The sequence below is a fragment of the Candoia aspera genome, chromosome 7 (assembly GCF_035149785.1).
Source record: "Candoia aspera isolate rCanAsp1 chromosome 7, rCanAsp1.hap2, whole genome shotgun sequence".
Classification (NCBI taxonomy): Eukaryota; Metazoa; Chordata; class Lepidosauria; order Squamata; family Boidae; genus Candoia; species Candoia aspera.
This window is the reverse complement of record NC_086159.1, coordinates 78,222,033-78,241,876: the sequence shown is the minus strand read 5'-3', so window position 1 is coordinate 78,241,876 and position 19,844 is coordinate 78,222,033. Positions and strand designations below refer to the sequence as shown.

Sequence of the window (19,844 nt, the reverse complement as noted above, 5' to 3'; positions counted from 1 at the left end):
CTTTCATTTGTTTATTAACTATATACAAGTGAAACAAACAAACCCCACAAATTATAAAAGAAGGAAAAAAAATTTGCTGAGAATTCTTCCCCCCCTTTCATTTGTTTATTAACTATATACAAGTGAAACAAACAAACTCCACAAATTATAAAAGAAGGAAAAAAAATTGCTGAGAATTCTTGAAGTCTATACATTAGAAAGTTACACTGCAAAATGCTATTTCTATTCTCATTGTTCTACAAGTAAAATTAAATTTGTAAGGAGACATGTAAAACATCAAAAAAATGTCTGTATAGCTATGTATTTGCATTAATATATTTCACTGTGTTATATTTTGAAGTAAAAATACATTTAATCAATGTTTTCCTTATGGTTTCAGAACAAAATCAATGCTACAAGCATTCCCAAGATTTATGTTAATCTTTCCCAGCTTGGTGCCATCCAGATTCACTGGACTATGATTTTCATCTGCACTCAACATGGAATGGTTGTGGATGATGGAAGCATAGCCCAACACATGTAGAGGATACAGAAGTCTGATCTATTCTTTCCAAGCTTTAAAAAATAAATCAGAGAACACTTTGGAAATACAGTCTTACAAAATGCCTAGCTATTGCCAAGGAATGAATGAACTATGGATCCTTCATATAAAATATGGTTTTACTGCCTTTTTCAATTACTCTTTTCTTTCTTTTTACCTCCCCCCACTTTCCCAGTTCAGGTGAAGCTGTCTAGCCTGCTTGGAAAAGATTGCTCTTTTAAAAATGAGGTGATGAAGTGACCTTCCAGGCTACTCAGCAGTCTACATTCTTACTAATCCCCCTGAGCGCCTGGAAACATGCAAAGTATAACCATATTCTGTAGGTAACTATTGAAGGGGAGGAGGGGAGATTTCAGAGCTCATTGCTGAACCACTTCCATCACATGCAGCTCAGGAGTGCTTCTTGTTCCCAAGGAGAACTTCCCACTGGATGTTGAAATGGAATGAGCATTTTTTATTGCTGTCCTTATGTGATGCAAGATAAATGGGTCTCAGGCTAATCTGAAGTTCTCAGATGAAGTTCATAATGAAATATGCGATGATGATGATGAGATGATGATGATAATGATAATGTAAACTATCAGAATTAAGGAGCTGGGGGATGTAAACTTTGGGCATCTGCTGTGGACCCTTACCTCTTCTTTTCGCTCATCATTTTGCTTCTGAAACTGCCAGTAAACTAGAGCACGTTGAGATTTTGGACTGCACTCTAGGAACGTACTGCTGTTCTCTACACCATAGATAATCTTTTCCTCAAGCCCAGTTCCACTTGGATTATCTGCAAAAAGCAGTAAGAAAAGGAATAATTTAAACATTAATTGAGTAGTAGATAGGAGTATGCATTCAGAAAAACAAACAGGAGAACATCTGTATGTGGAAGGGAACTATCTCATCCAAGGTATGTGATCTGAGAACAGAAACAAATCTAGATGTTGCGAAGGAACAAAGCCATGGGAATCCACCAATCCCTTTCTTAACTTGGCCTGTAGTAAGGACGGCCAGCACCACTCACTGCCCTCAGAACATGGAAGAGTAGTAATTGACAAGCAGCACAATTTATGCCAGCAGTTTTCTGCCAGCTCAAGGGATGTAGATAGTATTTAACTCAGCCATGAGGAAGAGCTCACAGTCTGCCTATTTCAACATTGCAGAGAAAGCATTTTGGAATGGCACTAACAGCTCCTTCCTTTCTTCTCATGTGTCTTTGGCTGCAATGTATCCTCCTTGGCATCTGAAAGATTAACATCCTAATGTTATGCAGACTTAGGCATGTCTAAGCCCATTAGCTTGGCATGCCTAACTTTGCATGGGCGGGGACTATTTTATTGTGGCAAGTTTTCATTGGCTGCAGCCTAGTTTGTCAGACAAGTTTGTGAATGCTAATCCCCAAATAAAATGGCTAATCTTTGAACTGCCACTGGATTCTTTGCTTTTGGTGCTAAAATAGGGCGTCTTCTCCTTTAGAGTCAATGACAGTGTCTGGACTCCAGATTATCTTTATTAATGGTGGTCTCTTGGGGGCATTTAGGAGGGTGAGAAGCTTGGCAGTCAAAGTCTTTACAGCTTTTTTGTTCTCCAAATGAAAGATATGTTACCTCCTGCAGTGCAATCCATTGTCCAGTCATGTTGGCTATGTACTACTCTGGCAAACAAAACCTGTTTGTTAAACTGCTGTCCCCAGGAGGAAGACAGCAAGCATGCCAATTGCCTTTATGTTGACAGACTAATCAAACATACCACCTTAGCGTGCTTCAGCTATCAAAGCCCAAGTAGGGAATGTCTCAGAAAAGAAAATAACCAGTAGACCAGCAGATAGTAAACAATTAGGAAGGCAGTGATTCAGATGATCTCTCTCTGTGTGTTCCAGGATGCAAATGAAATGACTTTTTTAAAGGATTGTTTTGAGCAAAACTGATCCATTGGACAGGTATGGGAAAGGGTTTGGAAATTATCAAGGGGAAAAAACGTTGAAAGGAAGAAGTAGACACAGTGCTGTTCAGATGCAACTTGTAGTTAACAGTCTAAACTTTGGATGGGAAGGATACCTCTGTTCCTAGCTGTTATGATAACCCCGTTCACTAACTTTTCTGCTAGCAATCTCTGAAACTGGAAATAAGTCCTGCTGATGTCAAAGATGCTGGGGATGCAGTTCTAGGCATGTGCCAGGTAAAACAATGGGGGGACTCTGTTTGAGAACGTGAAATTTTACAAACTTAGATTTGAACTGAGCCCCTTGGGCAAATCTGCATTTTGAAACTTGTTTATTTATCCATTTACCCATTCTGAATGTTTATGCACAATTCTCTGCCCCCAAACTCTAATTTAGGAACTGTGATTGATTAGCAAAATTTGGCAATGGTTTTCTTTGTCCAGTAGAGGGGGGTGCTGCACTTTGCAGAATGTTTCCCTTCTGGAATGAGAATATGTAATTGGGGAACAGAGACCAGTGTACCACCCTATGTCTGGACTGGTCATTTAAATAATGGATGAATGAGCGAACAAATAGACATTTAAAAAACAATTTCTACTGAAGCCATATATCTGTCAATGGACATGCACTTTCCAGTTCATTTGTTGGAACCAATCCCAAATCTTTCTTCTTAACAATTATTGGTGAAAGGTCCCCTGTGCAAGCACCGAGTCATGTCTGACCCTTTGCGGGAATGCAGCTTTCGCAGCGCTTTCTTGGCAGACTATAGCGGGGTGGTTTGCCATTGCCTTCCCCAGTCGTCACCTTCCCCAGCAAGCTGGGTGCTCATTTTACCGACCTCGGAAGGATGGAGGGCTGAGTCGACCTGAGCCGGCTGCCCGAAGAGAATCTGGCTTCTGCTGGGATCGAACTCGGGTCGTGGGGAGAGTTTCAGTTACAATACTGCCTCCTGCCACTCTGCACCACACAATATTTAGTAGGACTGTGTCCACTTAAAAATGGTTTGGTGGAAGTGCTATAGGTGTGCACAAATGCAACACCTCTCTACTGTTTAATAAAGCAATCACACATTTTTTTATCCATGCCTTCATAGGAATTTAAAGAACGACATAGCTACTTTAAGGTTGTTGACTTATTAAATGATGTTAACTGACTCTTAAAGTGGCCACATCTTTCTTCAGGCTTGTGTGGAAAGCCTGAAAAAAGGACACAAGTGTTTTAGTAAATAGTATAGAGGCAGTCCAATGGGAGAGGGCAAAATCAATCAATCAATCAATCTATCTTTCTATCTTATAGACAGCAAGTCCTATTGCACTGGACATCTGCTTGCAAGTCATTATAGAAGGAATGAAGGCATGCAATCATTTTTTTAAACCGTGCTGTCCCCAGTAGCTGTCCCCATGCCATGGTGGCTGGAGGAATGGGGCATGTATCCTAACAATGCCATTATGGGGCAGTGAAGAGAGGGAAGAGCTGAGTTCGGGTAAGAGGAGGAGGGGTAAGGAGGGAAGAATTCCCTCTGGTGGGAAAATAATATGCCCCAAAGCTCTGCAAGGTTGTGGGGTTGCCCTGATTTCAAATAAACTAACACAGAGCCAGAAATAAACTAACTCAGTTCCCCAAAGGAACTGACCTGGTAGATAAGAAAGGTCTGGAGCTATAGCGGAATGGCTTCAGTGCCCTCCTGTAGATGTAAATGAAGGCTTATTACACATTATAAGATGTGTAGAGAAAGATTTCCTTATCACAGACTGAAAATCAGTTTAGCCCTACCACAGAAAAACAACTTCCAGACACATGGCATGTCTTGAGCAGTCAGAACAGACGGCTGGCCTTGGAAACCACATGCACAGGTGATTTCTAAAGCTCATGTATTTCTTTGCTTTAAAAAGCTGAACACATATCACTAACCTATGAACGAGGCAACTGAATTATTGACAAAGATTAGGAGAATAACCCTACCTGATCAATGTACTTGGAAATTCAGCTCACAAAGTTCAGTGGGAAGTAATACCACCCATAGATAGATTGATTTTCTGAATTTAAGGATCCCGAATGTAATAGTCATACTCTTGAATGAACAAACCAAAATGATACCAAGAGAACAGAGTTAATTTTTTGATGGAATTACGGACTGGCATGGGCAACATATATTCATTTTAATATGCAATCTTGTATTTCTGTTGGATTCAATAGGATTTATTCCCAGGTAAATGTTCATAGCACTGCTGGTAACAGTCATATACACATATACTTGAAAATAAATCAAGTCACTTTTCCTTAAGTTAAAATGCAAAGGATTGGGTGTCTGTATTTTTTTCCTATAGATGATGGGGAGTAAATTTCCAGTACACGGAAGTAAATGTCCAAAACACTGTTCAGTTCCAATCTGGTCCACTGTCAGCTATGGCTGTATGTCTTCACATAATAACCTCTAACTCACCAGGATGCTGTAGGTCTGAGCAATGAGTAAGAGGGTCTCCATTTCGGATATCCTGTCGTCTAGTGCGCCTACAGTAATATTAAAAAAGATAATGATTCATCACATTCATTGTATTTGTGGCATTTTAAAAAGGAAATTAATATTAATATTAAATGCAAGCTGATCACAGAATGAAGACTTATTCACTCGCTAAGTGTATCAGGCCATTAAAATAAAGTACACATTCAGAAATCTGATCCAACAGTATGCCAAAAAAAGTGGAAGAATGAATTCATCAACATTTGTGAAAAAGACATTATAAATAATTTTCAGTCAGTACTGCACTTGAAAATCAATACTTCTGATTCATTATTTCTGGGAATATTTTAGCCAAGACCATAAATGTGGTTTGCTTATAACAAAATTACAGATTGATTTATAGAGAGTTGGATCAATAAGAGTGCAACATGCGCATATAACTTTTATAAATGCACAATAAGTCTAAAATACCTCATCTTGCTTCTGAAAATAAGACCAATCAAGCTTTAGCTATATCAACTAATTTGATTTCTCCACTAAAGGAAATTCCATCTATAAGTTCTAAAGTTAACTTTTTCCAAGACAAAAAGGGTCCCTTCTCTGCATCATTGGTCTTGTTATCCTCCATATGTTCCAAGTAAACTTCTGAAGCAGGAAGCTTTTTCAGTACTGAAGTCTTTATTTGATTTATACACCACCTTTCTTCTCTGGCAAGCATTCTCACAAAGATGATCTAGATCCACGAAAGGCTGAACCAGGGTACTTACTCCCCCTGTTCATATATTCATTTCAGTTTTAGAATATATGAATAGGACTAGATTTGGAAGTGTACTGATGGTCTATACCTAAAACTAATGAATAGTTAGTTCAGGTATTTCTAACAGATTTCTTTGTGCTTTTCTGAAACTCTAAATTCCCAATTTTGAGAATATTCTCTGGGAAATCCTTGTCTGTTATTGGTAGCATATGTAGTCCTAAGAATAGTGCTCTGCTACAATAAGTTCTTCGTGTTTCTGAATTAGCACAATAAAATTGAATCTTAGATGTTCTATTAAGGCAAAAATCTACAAACCTCTGTCAAATAAATTAGAATGTCACAGTATGGTACACTCAGAGTCAAATCTGGAGTTTGAGTTATTATCAAAATCTCTTTATGGTCCACAGCAATAAAACTTTGCCTTGATAATTGAGTTGCTTTGATAACATCTTATGCTATTCTTGTTTTTAAAAAAGGAATTTACAAAATAATTTTAAAAAAATCAAACACTGTTCCTGTTTAGACTGCCACTGTTGCATTACCATTGTCTGTCTCCTTTCTGCCAAAACACCAGAGACACAACAAGACCCCAGTTCAGTCCATAAAAGTGGGATACTTAGGAAAGGAAGAAAAGAGTGAGCAAACAAAAATGTTGCTAGAAAAGGGATACTTAACAAATTTGGAGAAGAGAGGGGATACTTAACAAATTAGAAGACAGTCAGTGGGAGGGAAAAGAAAAGAGGATTAAAAGGCTGTGGTGGAACTGCGGATCCTGAAATCATGAGCAAAAGTCAAAGACCAGGAAGAATGAGACAAAGCTCAGAAATTCTTTTCTTCTTTTCAAGCTACAGTGGCTTCAAAAATGTCAGAAGGAACACTTCTTTGTCCCATTGTTGTCAATGGAACTAAAACGTAAATAAATTAACTGATCTAGAAAATACTGACCAAGACTCAATTCCCATACCATTCCTTAAATTAGAAAAAGAATCAAATTGATTAACAAAGATGTGGTGGTCTGTGCCTGTGCTTACTGTTGTCCTTTATTTATTTACTTACTTACTTACTTACTTACTTACTTACTTACTTACTTACTTACTATCCCACCTTTATTATTTTATAAATAACTCAAGGCGGCGAACATACCTAATACTCCTTCTTCCTCCTATTTTCCCCACAACAACAACCCTGTGAGGTGAGTTGGGCTGAGAGAGTGACTGGCCCAAGGTCACCCAGCTGGCTTTCATGCCTAAAGTGGGATTAGAAGTCAGTCTCATGGTTTCTAGCCCATTGCCTTAACCACTAGACCAAACTGGCTCTCTGGTTCTAGTTTTGTGATTTTATTGACTTTTTTCTCTTATTCTGGTCTTGGTGTAAACTTCTTTGGTAGGCTTTTCTCTGAAAAGGAGCATATCAATTTCTGAAATAAATAAATGCAAAATCCCACCTCTTACAACAGTTCCAGAAAAAGGCTTCCTTTATGGAAATAATTATATAAGAATAATAAATAATGAACAGGCTTAATCTAAGGGGTATGATAAGTAATTCACTATATGAGTCATTGTTTGGGTTAGCGCCACGTTAATATGGGCCAGAACTTGGGATTTTATAAGAAATAATACACATTTGGAAGGAGATGAATTTTTCCATCATTGGCCTAGGAAGACCTTTCCTTGTATGTACAAGTTGGAATCATCTGGCAGTGAATCTGCATAGCACTGGGCTGCATACCTAGGTAATGAAAATATGTAAATGCAAGGATAATATTTTTGTGACTGAAACCCATCTCTGTTAAACAAGGCCTTGTTTTTTGCTTAAGAAGTAAGCATAGCTTAACAGAGAGGTTAGGAGCAAGGGACATCTGTGAAGTAGCAGTTTAATGATCCAGCACAGGCTTCATGCTTTCACCTTGGCTTTTTGATTGCTTCAATAAACAACCCTGCTCACCCTAAAAGACAAAAAGTAAGGATCAAAACAGCTAGTTAAGGAGGGTACAAGGACTTGGCCATGGAGCTTTGAATTTTTCTTCCCAAAACCTTGAAAAAAAAAGTCTGAGGTGAAATTTCAAAGTTGGTACATCACATGGCATATATGGGTGTGGAAGTGCTGGTCTGCGAGAGTTTGCCTTGCCTCCATAGATATACAAAATTAGTTGTGTGTTTCTTTCAATCAATGTTGCTCGTTGTACTGATACATTAGATAATGGAGCTTCTGTAAGAAATGCACCACTGAATACCAGATATTGGAACTGAAAAAAATAGAGAATGAACAGAAGCCTTAGTCTTATCTGACTGAGCAAACCCAATTGTTAATTTTTGTACTCAATCCCATCACAGTAATATCAAAGCAGCACAAAGAATGCTGATTATGGGACTTTAGGAACATCTTGATGACTTGGTCAAATAGATATGAAAGCTGTCATGTTCACCCTTTCAATGTGCACTGTACATCGTAACGTTTCACATGCCATGGTGCTGACGCGCGTTTCTGTTGGGAGGGAGCTGCTGTGAAACCTTGTGCCAAGCCCTGTATCTATGTTCATTTCAATGGAATGTGTTTGGGTTGTGTTCTCTGTTCAAGGCCTTTTCCCGCAGACCATCAGAAGCCGTTAGGAGCACCTGGGATTGTGAGCCTGGGAAGATTCTACGGGGGGAGGGATCTTGTTTGTACGAGTTTGCATTTGGCGCGCTTTTCCCATTCTCAGCTTTCTTTGTGATCCTGCACACTATTCTTTAATAAATCAGATATCTTTGTGATCCTGCTCATGAGTCTGATGGTGTTTAGCATAGGCCATCATTACATAAGCTCACACTTACCTCTTAGCAGTGGGGAAGTAGCGAGAGCAAGAAGCACCATCCCAAGCACAATATGGGTCTCTAGCAAGGCAACACTCAGCACAAGCTTTCCCATATACATCACAGCGATGCAAAGGAAGCTGGGAAACTCCAACAGCTGAGCCAATGTAGAGCTGTTGCTACAGAGTTGGAAAGAGAAGGAAGTCATTGTAAACTGCTCAACAAGAGCAAGATTTTACCAATGTATTTATGAGTAATTTTTACTGCTGTAGAGTGCAACAAAAACAATATCCGTGACACTTGTGGAATTTATGCACCCCTCCAGAGAAAGAGACTCATAATTTTTAATGGAAGTGGAGATCCATAAGGAATCTTTTTGGACATTATAAGATGTACAAACATGACAGTTGAACCTCCTTACACAGTTCCAACTCCACATTTTTTATTTCCCACCTCTCAATCCATCCATTTACACTGTATCCTACAAAGTGTATCCAATATCTTTTACTTCACTATGAAGTGTAAATTTTCTCTCTGTTCAAATACTGAAATCTGCTTTATCAGGCCTAATCTGAATGTATGTACTCTGATACTCACGTGCCAAATGCTTTGCAAGCATTATTTTAAGCCAACAACTACCATCTGCAAATTACTTAATGAAATAGGAAATTATTAGGGCTGTGCAACACTTCAGATACAATCTGCAAAAAGAGCCTCAGAGTACTTGGGAACACAGATGTAAACCTTGTCTGCAACTTTTTAAAGCAGCTGCATCTTTCCCCAGGACTGCACAACAGCAGTGCCTATCCACTCCAAAGCACATTTTGGAGATTAAATCCAAGCACTGTACAGCCCTAGACATTAGGGAGGAAAGCGCACTGGATTCAGTCCAAATGTCTGGGAGCAACTTCAGGGACACCTCACTCCTTTATCCCCGACTGTGAGGAGAAAAGCAACTGTTTCAGCCAAGGGATGCAAATTGGGAAGGTTTGTTCACTGTAATATTTTGCACACCATGAGACAATAAATTCATCACTTCATTCTAAGAAAATTTCCTCCTTCACAAACTAGAAACAACAATGCACTGAAGACATATAGCTTAGAAAGTTCTGGAAACAGGTATCAACGTGTTCCCAAAAGCTCCTTCGGTGCAAGCATGTAAAGCCAGAAACCTGTCAAAGCATATCATACAACTGTGTTCCGAGGCTGACACTTCATAGGCCTCACTTTGCACAAATGACTTGGGCCTTCTTAGCAGAGAGAACTTTAATGTTGCAGATTTGTTTGCTGGAGATTCAGGGGGAATTGTAATCCCTCCTGAATACATGAAGAGATCTTTGATCGAAAAGTCATACTTCAATGCATGGCTTATTATACATGTAATCGGCTCTTTTAAAAAAGAATGTAAAAATAATCAAAAGCAGAGCATTCTGAGACATACATGTATATATATCTCAAGTGTGTGTGTGTATAATGTATATATACACTTGACACCTCAGCTGTTTTTAGCATAGTTTTTCTCATAATAGCACATTCTTTCAAATCTCACTGCTCTCTCTCTCTCACTGTGATAAATTTTGCAGTGGAAGCAATCTCCGACAAAATATTCCATGTCAAATACACCCACTTTAGGCAGCCTCCCAATACTTAATTGGCTTCTCAGCACCTTTATGATCAACTCAGTGTCAGTAAAATACATAGTACATACTTGATTTTTTTAAGCTTAATTTTTTTTAATTAAAAAGGATTTGTTAGAAGGGACTGTAAGTAGGATATCTGCTTTGCATGCAAAAGATCCCAGGATAAACCTCCAGTGGGCAACCTTCAACTGGCCTCAAAAGAGACACACTTAACTATGACTGAGTCCTGTCCAACAGAAACAGTCAGAAACAATCTCTTTTGGAGACACAGAAAGGTTTCCAGTAACCCACCAAAGACCATCTCAAGAATTTAGTTGGTTTTATTGGAACAATTCACATTGTGAATTGTTGGTGTTCTTGAAAAGATTAAGCAGCGTTAGCATCTGCCATTGAGAAATCCAACAGGCAAAAACATGGGTCAGTTGAAGGCCCGACTTCAGCTGAATGGCTGTAATGTTGGACTAGGACTAGGAATCTCAGATGCAAGTCCACCATAATAAAACAGCTTGAAAAAAGAAGCTGCTGCTTTAAGGACTCATTAAAATTAATGCAATTCTTAAAACAGTGAGAATACACAAGCTTGTCATTTCACTTCACTTTTAGGAAAGCATAGAAAAGGACTCTGTGTTTTTCTTGCTTATAGGATTTTATGTGAGAAACCATAAATATTTATGAAAAGGAAATGGGGCAGAGCAGGATTCACATGCAGGAAGCCAAATGAAGCATTTTGAAATCCAGGGCCAGTAAATATTTAAGAATTTTCAGGTTGTGTTTATATGTACCTGCTTCGTGGAAATCTTCATGGCTGAAATAACTGTGGGTTCCTAAAACAAGAAAATAAGAGTTAAAGATGACTTAAAGAGCTGCCTTACTTAATAGGATGATATCTGGATGCTTTAGATTTGAATGTTTGTACTGATGTGGTTGCTATGGATGCATTCAAAGGTACAACTACCCTTACTGAAATTCAGTATATTTTTTTAAGTTAGAGTGTGTCTTTTATAAAGCTGGTATGCAGATGTAACTCTACGGTTTATAAACTGAGTCTCAACAGTGTACAATAATGTATAATAACATTTATGACTTGGCACTGAAGTATCTTCAGGAATGCCTTCTACAACTGGAACTGATCCGCCTAACTCATTTGTCCTGGGAGAACTGCAATGTCCTCTACTTCCACAATGTACATAATGTGGGGGCTTCTAGGCAGTGCCACTCTTCGGAATAGCCTCCTGCTTGAACTGAGGTTGGTTCCTATAGTTTTAGCCTTCCAGAAGCAATGGAAAACAGAGCTGTTCCAGAGGACCTATGGTGATGCCTAATGCTGCTGAGACTCTCAGAATTGTGATGAGTCATAAAATCAATCAATAAACAAACCAATGAATAAATAAATACTATCTCCTTTCTAGTGTAAAAATTATCTCTTTCCTTCTTTGTTAACTATGACTTAGCAAAAAAAGTTCCATCTTATTAGGATTCATAAGCCTACTTCAATAGTTGTGTGTTTCCTTGGATACTACTGAAACTGGTAAGAGAAAAATACAGCCTCTGATAAGTTGATGATGGTGATGGTGATGATGATGATGATATGGAGGAAGGAAGGTTCAGGGTAATTTCTTTCTGGTAGAAATGCAGGGTTGAAATTTCAGTGCAAATCTAAGTATGAAACGTATTTTCTTTCAGTTCCCTGATATTGTTATAATTTCTACCGTGTTCATTCTGGTAGTTGATAACAAGATTCCAGATTTCACCTTACTCAGGGGTGTCTGCAGGTACGGTAAAAAAAGTGAAGAAAGTGACAACACACACAAACAACAGTTGGATAGAAAATAGGCAGAGCTTTGATTACACCTTTGTACCTTCCATCTTGACTTTTTTTTTTTATTAACCATACCTTCAGACAACCCTGACCCCACTAATACCAAGCTTGGATATGGCTCAGTGGATGTTAAACATTTTGAATTTCCAGTACCAATGAATATTTAGCTTGGTATTGGAAGGCATCAGTTACCTGTTAAATGAAAATGTTTGATCAGCTGTTCAGGTAGACAGGTTAGAAGGCATTTGTTTTTCTACAATACCTATGTTTTAAAATTGGACTGTAAAAAAAAGTTTAACGTTTGGTATATTGGAAGTCAAATCTCAAATTCACTGTTCAGTTAAAAAAAGGGATTTATCTTTCATTTCAAACAGAACAGAATTTCTGTCTCTAAAATTAAATCAAAACACTCAATCAGGAACTCTACATTACTCTGACTTTTTGTATACAGTTGTATATAGTGTTCACAGTGACAATGTCCTGAAAGACTTGTCAATTATTTCAGCTTTTCAGCCACCGTATCGTGTGAACTAGGAGCAACTGTTCTGCTAGGCTGAGTAGGTTTTTCTTCTGTATGCCAATCCATGCAAATAAAGAGGAATAGGTTTATTGTATTGTTATATAATTTTTAAAAATGGTGACAATGTTTTCAAGCCAGGTTTGATTCCTGGTGACTACATGGACATGAGTTTTCTTGGCAACAGCATGAAAGTGATTTACCATTAACTTTTTCCAGGAGGTTTTTTGACTTCCCAGGTTAGCCTTCAATCTTTTATCCCAATCATGTGATGTCTATTCGTAGGCCAGTGTAATGGCAATATACAATGGAGTGAAGCAATTCACGTTCTGTTCAAATGTTGGTGCTGCTGTTTACCATTACAGCCTATTTCCTAAATGTCTAAGGGAACCTGATGTTAGGTGACCCACAAGAATCTGCAGATCTTTCATCACCTGCTCAAAGAAATCTCACCAATGATTTGTATGGCTTTCAATGTGATTAATTTACAGAAGAATAAATAATGATGATGAACTGCAGGAAGCAGTGTTATACTGGTCTTATCTAGTTCAGTATTATTTACAGAAACTTGTAGCAGGATTTCTAAGGCTTAGGTACAAGTCTTTTGCAGTCTGATATACCAGGGATGAGGCTGGGAAGCTTGGCATGAAAAAAGTGCTCCACCCTGAGCTATGGGTCACCGCCAGAGGTAGAGGAGGGGGCAGTGACTTCTCATTTTAAATTAACCCTTGCCTGTGTTGACCAGATGCTAACTTGGAGGAGGTCTGCTTTGCTCAGTGAAGGAAGAAAATACTTAAATCATAATAGCTCATGCTTTTTGGCTTTGGGGTTTTTTAAATTTAAAATTATTATTTAAAATAAAACAATTTAATAATTTTAAAGCATTATTTAATGAACCAGACCAATAGTGCAGTTGCAGCACAGAAATATTTTATTCTCCTCTTCTCATGTCACATCTTCTCCAGGATCCTGGACCAATTTTAATAAATAAATAAATGTCTCAGTAATCAAGTTCTGAAATAAGGCCAACAGTATTCAAACTGTGCACTTCATCATAATGATTCTTAATTGCTTTATCATGGGAACCCTTCAACATCTGAAAAATAGACCTTTCACTACACCCTTGTCTTAACATCATTTGCCCATATGTAGAATGTGTTTTGTATATTTTTTTTGTAGAGTGGAAAAGATAGGCAAAGAGGCTTTCAGACATACAGATGATTTTGATTGTAAATTACAAACAGTCGTATCTGCTGGTCTTTTACATTCCAGCAAATAAAAAAATGTCAGCTATATAATTTTTTGTTCTTGGCTTACAGCTGGCACTGAAAGCTGTAAGGTTTATTTTGGCTAGTGCCTGAGTCTCTAATTGACAAGGCTAATGAGGACAGTTCATTGGGCTCTTCCATAATAAGCGCAATCTGCAGCTATCTGGGAAGACTGCAGTGGTGGTAGGACAAAAAAGAATCAGTATGTTTCAAATGCACTCACCCGAAAGACTGTGATTTCTTCCAGTAAAACTTCCTCCAAATCATGCCAGGTTTCCTTTGGAATAGAAACTACTTTCAAAACTGTCCCAATATCTGAAAGAAAGAAATGAACATTTTTGTTTAAAATGGGATGACTTCAATTTTAATTCAATAGAAATGTTGTTTTCATATTACAATTGTCACCTTTCAAAAAAAAAAAAACAGTCATAGACTTGATTTTGACTTTAGACTTGATGCAGAATGCACATTGCTTTCCAAGGTATCTCCAAAGTTCTTAACAGTTTCTGAAGAGCGATTATGCTAAAAACTTTGAATTATAAAACACCTAGGATCTGAATTCTGAACCCATTTAGCCATCAGCAAGGGATCAGGGCAAGGTATTCTTCCCAAGGAAATATCAGCTGCCACAAAAGTGAATTTAAAATTAGTAATGCACTGCATGAGCTAGAGTTATGTTTTATTATTCAGGATCAACTCTAGCATTTTAATTGTTGCATTAAAATTCAAGGGCAGATACTAACAGACATGTTGTTATGGACTGTAGGAATTTTTTAGTTATCATAACTGTCTGAGTAGTGAGATTTTTTAATTGATTATTGTAATAGGTCTAAATTGGCAGAACCAATATTACACTGATAGTCTTTCAACCATGCTGTACAGGCTATAAAGTTCTTTACAGGAACTATGTGCCAGAGGACACATCAATGAATGGTGCAGGTTTGTGGGAGACATTTAAGAGCATCTGGAAGAAAGGAATCAACAGGCCAGGTAATCCTTTAAAGTAGTTTGTTGGAAAATGCTGCAATAGAAGTCTCATATAAATCAAATATCCTTGTAGTATCAGCATGGACTAAATTGCAATTAGCAAGTGATATAAAGAATATAAGAGATAAGAACTTGTTTAATGGCAGGTGGTCATGGCATCTTCCAAAGAATCTCAGGCTCTACCAGCTAAAGAGGACAATGGGAATTCTCTACAACCAAAACCAGTAACTGACATCTAATTAACCATAACTTCTATTAAAATATATCTATATGTGTGTGTGTGTGTACACACACACACACAGACACACACACTATATATATATATTGCTGAATGCCATCCATGTGTGACAGCACAAAATATGAACAATATTTAGGATATACAGTGTGTGTGTGTGTGTCTGTGTGTGTGTGTGTATGTACGTCTATGTGTGTGTGTATATATATAATTTATATAGTAAATTAGCGTCTAAAAAACCAAGCCATCATTCCAATATAAACTTCTAATAGATCTTCTGGAATCAAGGATGAAAAATTAATTCATTTTCTAAAACAAAGGAGTAACAGAGAGAGAGTGCTATTCTTACACTTAAAACACTTCACGGCAGCTGACGTTGATAAAGTTGGAATGTGTTCATGCATATTCTAAGGAGATCCTATGATGACTATTCTAGAATGTCTGTGTGGTCCAAAGTACAGCATGTTACATATTAAAGCCTCAAGCATCTGAAATGAAACTTTATCTGCAGTCAAGATCAGCTTCTTGTTGAGTAATTTTTAAAGCAGTTTCACACAACTGAATTAGACCTTTCTTTTCAGATCAGATGAATAATAATTTACAAGATAAATGTAGTGTTCTGAATGTACTGTAGGTGTATTGATAGATGGGCTCAACCTATGCTAAATGATCTTTCTTTACTTCCCATTTACTCCCCACAAGTGGAGATCGATATGCTAAAACATGTATTTTAGCCTGCTGCAGATTAAATGAAACTTTGTTCATGGAAGAATTAAAATGAACTCTTAATTTAGCCTGCAATTCTAAACCCATATACGTAACAGCACAGTAGAACCTACTTCAATATAAGCAAGTAGTGGGTCTACATAGTCAATATTTATTAGAAAATCCTGCTTTTATTATGTATTTGACCATTGGGAGTCAATTTCCTCCATAGCAGCTCTGGAAAAAATTATTTAAAAGAATGGAAACAATACTTCAAGGCAGTACCAAATAAGATATGTCTTCATGAAGATCATAATTACACTTCGGCCACAAGTTAGAAAGATCATAATTACAATTGCCACAAGTTAGAAAGATGGCCACCAATTTGCATGGCTTTAAAAATGCACAGAAACATAGGATTGGACGGGACCTTGGAAGTCTTCCAGTACGACCACCTGCCCAGTGCAGGAATGTTCAAACCATTCTGGACAAATGGCTGTCCAGTCTTTTCTTGAAAACCTCCAGTGATGGAGCCCCACAGCTTCAGGAGGCAGGCAGTTCTACTGCTTAAGAGCTCTCATAGTCAGGAAATTCCTCCTTATTTCAAGTTTGGATTTCTCTCTCATAAGCTTCTACCCACTGGTTCTTGTCTTACTTTTGGGTGCTTTGGAGAATAAATCCACATCCTCTGCCCTGTCACATCCATTCATGTATTGGAAGACTGCTATCATGCAGGAGAAGCTTAGCAGCTGGTACCAGTCATGTGGGCTAACTCTCCCTCCAGAATTAGAGGCTTATCTCGATCATCTGAAGGAACTAGAGAGATCTCATCTTTCTAAGATTTAGTTTTTGTGGCTCATATCTGATTTCTTCCCAGATTCAAACTTAAAGGGGATTCACATCAAAGATTTCAGCTGTTGGAAAATTACTGTGGGTAACCACCAGTATAATTTGCACCCAGCACACTCCCAGTCAATCCCTAGATCAGAGCAAACACACACATGTCACTCACTTCAGCTTGATATAACTTCATGGCTTTTTATTTATTAAACATCAGCAAACATCAAAACAGTTAATTGGTAGAATACAGAAAAAGCAGGCAAAAATAAGGAGGGAGAGAGAGTCAAAAGATAAAAGGGCAAAGACACAATAATTTAGGAAGGCCTTGGAAATTATATTCAGATATCGTGATGTGCTATAGCTACAAAGATCAGAATACTGCAAGCCCTGGTTATTCCCTATGACACTCTTTGGAAGCAAAAGTTGGATTTTGAAGGAGGAGGATAGGAAGAGTATTGACCCCTTTGAACTTTGGTGTTGGAGAAGACTCCTGAGAATACTGTGGACATCCAAGAAAACAAACTAATGCATCATTGAACAAATCAACTGAGAGTTCTCACTCGAGGCATGAATGTCCAGGCTCAAATTATCCTGAAGTGAGTCATTATGTGAAGACCCAGCTCTCTGGAAGAGGCTGTAATGCTGGGAAAAGTGGAAGGAAAGAGAAGACGAGTTTGACCAGCAGCACGGTGGATGGACTCAGTTACAGTGGTGATGAGTGCACTGTTGGGAGACCTGAAGGACCAGGTTTGGGACAGATCAGCCTGGAGAAAATCTATCCATGTGGTTGCTAAGAGGTGACACCAACTTGATGGCATATAATTCATCAATAATCAATCAATGTTATCTATATCTAATAGGCACAGGACTTTCCAGAGCCATTGGAAACAATACTGTGGGTAATTAGCATGGACAGTCCCAAAAAGTGGGAGCGTCCTTTGGTTTTTCCAGTTATAACCCTTTTATGTACCTAACAGCAGCAGAATAGAGATGGAAAGCAGGGTAGAGGGTGATCCTTTCTCTATTTCGCACCATAAAGAGAACAATTTGGAGTATGGGAATGATGTATCCAACATCAGCAACCTCACCTAGTAATATGAAAGACCTGCGTTCATTCAGGTACCACACTCAATGTATATTGAGTATTGGTATATTGGAGTCATCTAGTCAGTCTCCCATTTCTCACTGTGAGAGCCATCTAGCAGAAACAGAAGTAGAGTGGCGCCATCTAACAATTCATTTTGGATTCACCAATACAGATCAGCCTTTGTGGGAAATGCATGTTGCTTCTACATTTGCACTTTCTGCCAAGATTACTGTAATCCAATAGTTTATAATCCAATATTTTAAGAGCCTCTGGGGATAGATCCCATTTCCAATGGAAGGAAAATCAAGATGTTTGCCTGCTTTGAGGATGAAGTGAAGGTAACCAGCAAATCAATCCAGCCTAGGAGATATCCCTACTTTGCCATGCCTTCATAACCTACAAGCAAAAGCACACTGCTGAAGCCTGAAAAAGACAGTGGAAAATATTTCGTAGGATATGTGCAAAGGACTGAATTCCCTGATGGAGAATAAGTTGCCTTTGAAGAACTGCATCACAGCCTATGGCACACAGAAAGAGACAGCAGAGTGTTCAAAGTTTTGCTGCATCAAATCAGATCAAATTCAAAAGTTTTAACAATTTGATGTGTCACATCAATTCAGTAAATTGAATCAATAAATCAGTTTGATTTATGGAATCAAATCAAATGATCCAATTGATCCGAATAGCAAAATCAAATTGACCTGATTCTATTCAACATTTTGAACTGAATTGGAACATGAAATCAAATCAATTAAAATAATCCAACTGAATTGTACCAATTTTCTGAACCACATCACCATATAAGATAACATTATCCTAACAGACATTTGATATCCATAAAGTTATTACATAAGATGTTTTAGAGCAGGGTTTTTTCAGGGAAAAAGCTGCTTTGTTGCTTGAAATGTTTGGTTATTTCTCATACTTTGGTACCATTCCATTTCAATTCATCACTTGAAAAAAACCCAAAAGTGATCAGTATATCTTGGCCGCTTTCAATGTTGTTTGTTTATTTTATTATTGAATTCATTCCTTGCCTTTATGTTTGATTAAATATGAAAAAAGCCTCCAACACTAAAGTTTGTGGGGCATTTACTAGTTTTTCTTCTGCCAAAACAAAGTTTTAAACCATACCTTATAATTTATAACTTACAAACATATAACACTGGATTATTGGAAAAGACACAAGTCAGAAAGGATTTTGTTTATTAGAAGTGATAAAATTGTCCATGTTTGTTTTGCTACTCGCATTGGTAGGAGAAGCCAAACAGGATCAAATGAGCATTATGCTGCTTGTTTTCAAATTAAACAAGAGTTCTAAAAATTTCCATCTTAACAATATATCCAATGTGGCTGCCATATGTAAATTAGGCCTTTTTCTTATTTATTTATTTGTTTGTTGCATTTATGTTTCACCTTTCCTTCAGGAGTAAAAGACGGCATACACAGCACTCCGTCCTTCAGTTTTAATGTAGACATACAAGTCCATTCTAAAAGAAAACAAATGGGATGTGCTTTACTTCCTGCTACTCTGTCAATCAAAAATCCACCCTAATTCTCACTGTATGTGGAACTTGGTAATTTTTAATTTTCTTTCTAGCAGGTTTGCCAAATAAAACAGGCCAATAAAAAGTCTTACCTGTTCCAATGAACATGACATCATACTGGCCATCTTCTGCATCTACTCGATCCACTACAATTTGTGTGAATTGATAATCCAAATCTGTCTTGATCATAATGGGCCGATTATTAATAGGAAATACAGGGTTGTACATGGCTGGGTGGCTTCTTGCAAATGTGATGACTTCATCAGGTAGGTCCTTGGTTGAGTCAAAGCCTCCAAATGTCTTACTCGGACACTAGTGAGAAGAACAAGAGAGCATTAACAGAAGCACAGTGCCCAGAGTGTGGGAAATAACTGTCCCACTTTCCTCTGCCTTGGTCAGTTCAATGTTCCAGATGGCTTCCATCAACACATCAAATGTTCAGAAAGCATTATAACTATTAAGAGTGCATGTCAAAGCCTTTCTAAATAGTTAAATCAATGCAGAGGCAAACCAACTTAATTTAGTGATATGACTTATGTTAGGGAAGTCAATCCAATTTGGAGTTTTGATTGAATCAACTTCAGACTAAATTATAATGCTTGCTGCCTTTATGAATATACAACTCTTGCAATGTGCTTGATAACTTCTGAACTCCTAAAGTGTACATCACTTAAAAGGCAACATATAATTAAATAATAATCCTGGTCAATATAGAAGA

At 37.8% G+C, this 19,844-nt stretch overlaps 1 protein-coding gene across 1 annotated transcript in view; it reads right to left on the bottom strand.

Moving 5' to 3' along the window:
- SEMA3A (semaphorin 3A) overlaps positions 1-19,844 on the bottom strand; it is a 203,088-nt gene that overhangs the window by 2,223 nt on the left and 181,021 nt on the right. Inside the window, exons 12-17 of the mRNA XM_063309367.1 lie at positions 19,219-19,438; positions 13,949-14,040; positions 10,904-10,945; positions 8,503-8,660; positions 4,915-4,982; positions 1,177-1,319 (exon numbers count right to left, since the gene is read on the bottom strand). Coding sequence (XP_063165437.1) covers positions 1,177-1,319; positions 4,915-4,982; positions 8,503-8,660; positions 10,904-10,945; positions 13,949-14,040; positions 19,219-19,438 — 723 coding nt within the window. The remainder of the gene's footprint in view (positions 1-1,176; positions 1,320-4,914; positions 4,983-8,502; positions 8,661-10,903; positions 10,946-13,948; positions 14,041-19,218; positions 19,439-19,844) is intronic.